The sequence below is a fragment of the Triticum dicoccoides genome, chromosome 1A, assembly GCF_002162155.2.
Source record: "Triticum dicoccoides isolate Atlit2015 ecotype Zavitan chromosome 1A, WEW_v2.0, whole genome shotgun sequence".
NCBI lineage: Eukaryota > Viridiplantae > Streptophyta > Magnoliopsida > Poales > Poaceae > Triticum > Triticum dicoccoides.
Window position 1 is genome coordinate 343,934,707 of NC_041380.1, and position 8,056 is coordinate 343,942,762.

The 8,056-nt window shown below is 46.3% G+C and overlaps 1 protein-coding gene across 1 annotated transcript; it reads right to left on the reverse strand.

The window, feature by feature from the left end:
• Positions 1-214: 214 nt before the first annotated feature.
• LOC119271956 (probable S-adenosyl-L-methionine-dependent RNA methyltransferase RSM22, mitochondrial) lies at positions 215-3,990 on the reverse strand. Its single transcript, XM_037553586.1, has 12 exons — positions 3,782-3,990; positions 3,411-3,688; positions 3,236-3,309; positions 3,066-3,160; positions 2,456-2,553; positions 2,216-2,299; positions 2,046-2,126; positions 1,852-1,956; positions 1,682-1,777; positions 1,144-1,223; positions 918-1,006; positions 215-827 (listed from the first exon to the last, which is right to left on the reverse strand). The coding sequence occupies exons 1-12, from the start codon at positions 3,915-3,917 to the stop codon at positions 493-495; spliced, it is 1,551 nt and encodes a 516-aa protein (XP_037409483.1). The 5' UTR covers positions 3,918-3,990; the 3' UTR covers positions 215-492.
• Positions 3,991-8,056: the final 4,066 nt, after the last annotated feature.

The following is an 8,056-nucleotide window of genomic DNA, read 5'->3' on the forward strand; positions in this document are numbered from 1 at the left end:
TCGCCCCCACGCCGATTTTAGCGCCGGCACGCCCCCAGGCGGCGATTTTACGCGCCCCTTGGGGGGCCAACGGCTAGAGATGCTCTTATATCAAGCCAGATTGCTTGGAGGCGGGGAAGGCTATCAACCCTAAACCTCCAGAGTTTCTAACCACAATCAGATAATAAGTTGCTTGATGTGTAGGAGAAGAAAAAGCAATCGCATCAATTTCATCTGATCATGTATAAGATATTCACGCAAGTTCAATCATAAAAATAGGATGTTATGAATGTTCGTCTTTCTGGTATTGAGAATTTGAGACGAGCTTTGCTGACTAGCTCTGTTACAGTGGAAGAAGCAAAACCTTTCAAAAACAAATACTGATGAAACAAAATTTAGCACTGACAGAAGCACCAGCAACACCACATTCTACTTTCGCCGAGCGAGTCCACTGCTGAACAGACTGGGAGCCCCCTAAAATGTGGCTACAACCAAGCTTGGAGAATCTGTAGCCTAAAATGGCCAAAGGTCACCCCAAAGCGACTTCCGGGCCTGAAGATGCAAAGCAGGGTTCTTGCTTTGTGTGACCACCACACGCTCGAACGCGCCTTCAGACGCATCCCGTTTGGTGGCACGGCAAACATCCATCTGTACTTGTCTTCCTCTTCGAATGGGGCTGTATATAATCCGGCCCCAGCCTCCTCCAAGATCAGCACGGATGGGTTCCTCTTCCTCCTCTCCACTCTCATGGAATAGACTTAGTTCTTGTGTATCAGAAGCATATGGGACCAAACTGTCCTCGTCGCTGCCAGGAGCTTCTTCATCTTCCTCACTTGGAAATTGATCGTCTAAGCAAAAAGGAAGAACAATAGTAAACATAATTTTCAAAATATTCATATAAGGAAGGATTAGACAAGTGATTAATGATCGATGATCACCATAGTCAATGATAAGATCTTCTGGGTTTCTCTTGGCATGACGTTCTTTAAGAGTATCAAATTTCATTCCATCAAGTGGCCAAGCTTCCCTAGTTCAGAGATAAGGAGGAATTGTTATTAAGTCCAGCATGTACTTGCAGGAGCATATGATGATCTAAACAAGGTGCACATATTAGTAGTGAACTAGTGATTGCATAAAGCTGGCTTCAGAATCACAAGCACTTACTCTGGTCGCTTGCCCCTTCTTAAAGCAACATAACAGAATTTCTCATCCTCAAAACCACGCAAAGGCACACCTTTTGACCTCTGCATTAAACATTTAAAACAGGGTTTAAAAGCCTAATAATTACGAAGTTTGTTTATTTGTTAAAAATGTGTATACAATTTTGCAGATCTTACACAGAAATTGAAAAAGGAATTATTTCAGTGTGCTCCTCAAAAGTGAAAAGCATAGTGTTCAAAAGCATATTAAGATTTGTTGTGATCCTCTACTGCTAAAAGTACTGGTTTGAGATCAGCACGATTTTGGAGAGCTTGATGCCTATCCTAGATGCATAAACTGCTAATCAATCATGCAACTCATATTCCGGATAGCATTTTTCAATCCGAGATTAATAGATGATTGTGATATCAATATCTCTTAGTGATTCAGATGCATGGTATGTAAATTTTCGCTACTAACTGACAAGAATGCATCCTAAGAAAGACATAGTAGCATACAACATGAAAGGAAAGTAATAGAGCAGGTGAAAAGGAAAACGAACCTTGTAGATACGCTGTGATGACGTCCTCTCCAATCTCTGAACAAAGTGGCAGTATTTGTCTGAATTCTCCAATGGACACCGACCATCATGAGGACACTGATATGATAGAACGAAATTAGCTTTACTTGGAAACACACACTAAGACTGGAGCATTTGCAGTTTCAACTCACGGGGGCAACCACAAAGGCACCATCTTTCAGCAAATCTTCTTGAAGAACCATACTCTTCATTTTACTTGGAGCAGCAGCTGTAGATTTTCCGCTCTTGCGGCACTTCTGGGAGAACAAATATTATGCAATTAAATGCTACACTGTCAGGGAATATGTCAAATATCTGAATACTTAATCATGAACTGAGTACATACTCTCTTTTCCATCCAAAGGATATATGAGCGCATTTGGCTTATAATCTTTGACCCTTGAGGAGTTCCAGGCTCTAACAAAACCTTAAAATGAATCATGTTTATCAGATACAAAAGTAAAAAGATATCCCCCATAAGCACGCACAAACATGAGAGAGAAGGGGTAATTATACCAAAACATCTCTTGTTAGGTCCCAAAGTTGCCTCACAATTGTTATACGGTCATTCAATGAAGGAATCTCCCCAAGTGCGTAGGACTACAGATTGAGGAAAAATATTCAGTTCAGGTTGAAACATAAGCAACTATAATAGAAACAATTCAATACAGCATGATGTGTAGTAATTCCTCAATTGCGCTGCCTGTTGAACCACCATCACATGAAACATTACAGAGGAAAGAGGTAAAAACTTACTGATATTACAAGGTCGTGACGTCGCTCATGTTTCTCGATGCTGCGGTTCAACTCTTGGATGCTATCATAGCTGTGGATAAGTGGCAATCCCTTCAAATCTGAAAATATTTGCAGATTAGACAGTGCCGATAAATTTATCAGCAACATTTGTAGACAGTGGCAAGCCCCTCAAATATATAAACATTTGCACAGCAAACAGTATAACCCAAAATCTATCAGCAAATTCACAGATGTAAATTAGCAAGGCACTAACAAAGCAATCAGATACTTTCAGTGCTTGCCATTAAAAGCACCACCATGGAATTGGTAAGTGAAGACCACTAAATAGTAATCCAAGTTACGCAGACAAAAGACAAACAATGCGATTTACGTTTCAAAGTTCAAAATAACTTTGCTGCAATGTGGCTATGGTATTGGTTTCCATGATAAAAATCGTTATACTGAACCAAATTCCGACATACTAGTAATCAATCACATTACTGAGATATGAATTGTACTACCTCCGTATCAAAATATAAGATGTTTTTGCAGTTCATTGAATTGAACTGCAAAAACGTCTTATATTTTGGTACAGAGGAGTATCATTTAAGCAAGAAAGAGCCTAGCTTACTATCAAGAAGGGTCTGTCCCGCTCTCTGCATTTCTTTGGAGGGCTCGATCAAATTAACCCTCTCTATGGACTTTGGCCACACTGCCCTCATTGCCCTGCATTCTTGTAGCGACATTAGGTTGTGCGAAGAGAAAACTTAATAAAAAAATTGTCAAATAGGTCATACGCACCAAAGTGCTGAGCTTGGCCCCGCTCCAAAGTCCAACACGTTCTTAGGTGCAAAACCTGGAGACCGACGACGAACCTGCAGCGAAGCCACGCTTCAGTCCATGAAAACATCCCAGTGGGCAGATTTAACTCACTGAGGACGGAAACAACAAAAAGGGGGCCTGGTGGCTCTCGGACCTCACGGAGCACGCGGTGGCATGCGGCGTAGATTGCAGGCATGCGGGAGGCGACATACGCGACCGTCTCATCCTCACGGTACAGAAGGCCGGTATCTCCGTAGGAGGACTGAACCTTCCACCGTGCAGTCCGCTGCTCGGCGCTCGCAGGCGCGTGGGGGTCGTCGAGGAGTGCGCTACGGGTTGACGCCGCAGCCAGCTCCGCACCGGTGCCCTTTGCGCGCTCGAAGGAGGACGAAAGCAGCAGCACCTTTCGGTGCATGTGCGTCTTGTCCTGGTCTGCGCGAGCACGGCGGCAGCCGTGAAGTGTTAGCGCTGAGCAATTTGTCGAGCAGGTGGTGGGCGGGAGGGAGGGGTGGGTAGGGGAGTTACCGCGGAGGTAGCGCTTGATGGCGCGGCGGAGGGAGATGGGGACACGGTGGATGCCCTGAGACTGCTTGGCCGCCGTTCGGAGGGTCTCCGGAGTCAGCAGCCGCGACGCCGTCTCCGGCAGCAGTGCGGCCGCCATGCCTCTCTCTCGCGCGCGCGCGGCGGCGTTCAGAGACTGACCGACTCCTGGGGCGAAGGGCACAGATGGAGCGGTGTCTATACGGTTCATTTATACTCCCACCGTCCCAAAATTTAGTACTCCATTCGTCCCATAATATAAGAATACTTTTTATACAAATGTACTAGAAGAACCTCCGTGCGTTGCAACAAGGCCACGTTAACTTTAAAAGTTCAATATCAATTATGTTAATATTACATTTAATATTCCCATACATATTAAGTGACATTGACGATCTTTTTTACCATCAAATTCTCACACACGATCTCTAAATCATTGCTAACCCCCACTTTAGCTAAAACATGAGCAGCTAGATTAGCTGTACGCCGAGGGAGGAGATGGCGGGCGACGTACGTTGGAGGGTTCGCTACGCGGCGGACCTAGCGACCGCACGTCACGTCACGTTCGACGACAGCGAGCTCTGGCTGCGCGGGGAGGCTCTCCTCATCGTGCTGCTCGACACCAGGGGGCACATGGTAGATGCACGCTACCTTCAGCCTAGTGAGTGGATCGATATTGGGGATATCGTCGTGTTCCCTTGTCATTTTGCCAGAGTTTGTGACAGATCTCCGGCGAACGGAAGATTTTCTGGCGAGAATGCGTCGTCGCGTGGCCCACCGCGCGGGCACACGGTACACGGGAGCGTTCGTGCGGATCGGGACGTGCACCGCCGAGCGCCACGTATGACAGACGGACCCGGGGTCCTGGGGCGTGGACCGGTCTGCCATGGGGCGGATGCGCGACACGTAGGCGAGGGGAGATCCAACCGCCATGAGAGCGATGGAGCTAGGGTTTCTGGGGGCGCCGCGGGTATAAAGCGTACGGCAGCCACCCCTTCCCCCATTTTGGATCTCGACGAGGGGCTCGCCCACTTCTGGAGCGCTTCATCTCTCGCCAGATCTAGGGTTCATCCTAGCTTTGCTTGGTGGGAGGGCAAAATCCATGGCGACCTGCGTTCTTTTGCTCAAGTAGTTGCCTCTCAATCCCCCACAAATCACCGTGCTAGATCCAAAGAGAAGCCACCTGTTAGATCTCTCACGAATCCTGCTGCTAGATCCAAAGAGAAGCCGCCTGTTGAGATGAGAGGAGATGGATTTGGTGCGGGCCGCCAGGGGCGCGGCGCTGGGCGTTTCGATCGTGGCCGCGGCCGCGGCTTCGATTCCCACGTCTGGAAGCGCAAGACGGAGATGGGGAGCTCCTCCACCACCAACGACAAGTGGGAAGAGGCGGCCGGCGGCCTGCAGGCGAACCGAACCCGGCAGTCCCGATGGGATGGGGATGGCGGTGACCTGCAGGACTCTCAGGAGCCGGCGGCGACCGAGGGGCAGCTGGCGCCTCATCTCCACCGTCAAGAGATGCGTGGCGGTGACGCCGGAGACAAGGCTCACCACGCCTTCGACAAGAACAACACCACTGCTGCTAACCGCGAGTACTCCTCTTCTGGTACTGTCGTTCCCCCTTGTGATACTTGTCAGATATGCCATCTGCCTGGGCATTTCACTATTAGATGTCCTCAGGCTTTCTGCGAGAGATGTAAGAAGAGAGGTCACCTGTATTTTGTCTACAATGAGTTCTTCCCTTGGGATTACACTCCTGTGATGTGTGCCTTTCAAACTAAGGGTCAGGGTTTCTTTTACATTCCTGATTACAGCGTGGACAAGCAGAATAGGGATAATATTTTCAACATTGTGGTCACCATTACTCATGGCTCTACTCAAACAAAAGACATTGAGCATGAGTTGAGTGTGTACGTTGGCCAGGGATGGCGTTGCTCTGCTAGATTCTTTGCTCCACAAAAGTTTGTCATGAGGATGCCGAACCCTAGAGAGGTTGACAGAGCTCTTTTTGTTGAAAATATTAAATTGAGAAAGTGTGGGGTTAGTGTCAAATTTTCTCCTTGGTCTGAAGATATTGATTCTGAGGGACTGTTAGAGATTGCCTGGGTTAAGATTGGAAAAATTCCACCCAACAAAAGATGCGATAAAACTGTAGCTTATGTGGGAGGGCTAGTTGGGATTACCCTGGAAGTTGATATGTCAACTATAAATCGGCCATCTTCTGTCAGAGCTAAAATCGGCTGTAGATCGATAGCTCAACTTCCTGCCACCGCTGAAGGGGTGCTTGCATGACACTTCTACAGATTTACTTATGAGGTTGAGGAAGTTTTGGTTAAAAATTATGTGGATGCAGAAACTGTTGATCCTATTCCTGATGAAAGGACCAAGCCAGATCAAACTCCTAAGAGGAAACATACTGAGCAAGAGAAGGGGATGCTGCAGCCTGAGTCTGCTGGGCATGGCAATATTGGGGGTTCCTACCGTGGTGGCAAGGCCTGTCGCCTACTATACGATGATAAAGAGCGATCTCCTTCTACTGAAAGTGATGGGGATAATTCTCTGCTTATCGAAACATTACAGAGAGAAATTGAGGAGAATATGAAGGAAGGTGACGTAGAGTCTTCTAACTGGATTGTTCCCAGGAATCCTGTTGTCATGGAGAATACTACTCAAGATATTCAGGTGAAGAAAGTCATACATAATAAATTTGCTTCACCCTGTCAGACTGCTTCTAACCCTTCTCAGATTGTGGAGGTAACTGCTGAGGTGGACCCTGGGCTAAAGACTTCATGCAGCTATGTGGTACAACTTCCATCCTCTAGAAGCATTGAAGAGATCATTCTCACTCCTCCGCTAGCACCTGAAGCCCCGCTGAGATTCAGCAAGCGTAACATCTCTGGAATGCAGGACAAGGTGGAGGACAAGGCCAAGAAAATGGCTAGTAAGAAAAATCTGGAAGGTAATAATACTCCTGCCTTCAAAAATTCATTTGATGTGCTTTCTTATAATGAGCTGATTAGCAGAGCTAATAAGATAGGGATAGATATACCCAATGATGATTTCATTGTTGTTGACATTATTAGAGAGCTTGAATGTGCCCGAAAAGAATTAGAAGATAAAAAAGAGGATAATAACACTGAAAAAGAGCAGGATAACCTGATTGTGACAGATGGCTTGGGCAGGGATACCCCTGTGAATTTAGAATGGTTAGACCAGGAAGAACATATTTATGAGTGTGTTTCTTCTGTTAAGCCTAAAAAGAAAAAGCATAATAAATCTAATGTCAAAATTCCTAGGCCTGTGACTAGGAGTCAGAAAAGGAAAAATTCTGAGGGAGATTTGTTATGTAACCCTGCCCTGTCTCCTGGTAGGGTTACTTGGGCCAAATTCCACAAAAAACGTTCCAAATGAGAGGCCTCATTTGGAACTGTTGAGGGGTGGGCAAGAAAGGGATGCCCACCTGCCTCTCAGACATGATTAGTGACCATTCCCTTGACTTCCTGGGTCTACAAGAAACTATAAAGAAAGAGTTCACACCTAAGTGTTTGAGAAGAATTGACCCCTTTGACATATTCCAATGGAATTGGGTGCCCTCTGTGGGCAAATCTGGGGGCATTTTATGTGGTGCGAGGAGAGATACTTTTGATATAGTATCCTGTGCTAAGGGCAGATATGTGTTACAACTAGTGTTGTATGACAAAAAGAAGAAAATACAGTGGGGTTTACTGGTAGTTTATGGATTGGCACATGATGAGTTCAAAAATGAATTCCTGGTTGAGCTAGCATCCTTTTGTAGTGGCATGACCGTGCCCTACATAGTGGGGGGAGACTTTAATATCCTGAGACATTCGGGAGAGAAGAATAAGAAGATGGTGAACAGCAAAGCCACTGACCTATTTAACTCCATTATCAATACATTAGCTCTTAGGGAAATTCATATCAGTGGGGGAAATATACCTGGACCAACAACCAGACTCATCCCACGCTAGAAAAACTAGACCGAATCCTTATGTCTGAGTGCTGGGAAGATATCTTCCCACTGGTCTCTGTGAGGAAATTAGTTCGGGGGATCTCTGATCATAATCCACTTCTGTTGTCCTCCGGGGAAGAGGGGCGCGAAGCCCCAAAACCCCGTGAATTTCGCTTTAATCTGTCCTGGATTAATGATGACAAGTTTCTGCCCACTGTGTGGAGGATTTGGGCTAGGAAGGTTGCTTCGTCAGATCCAATCGATGTCCTGGATATCAAGCTAAAAAGATTCAA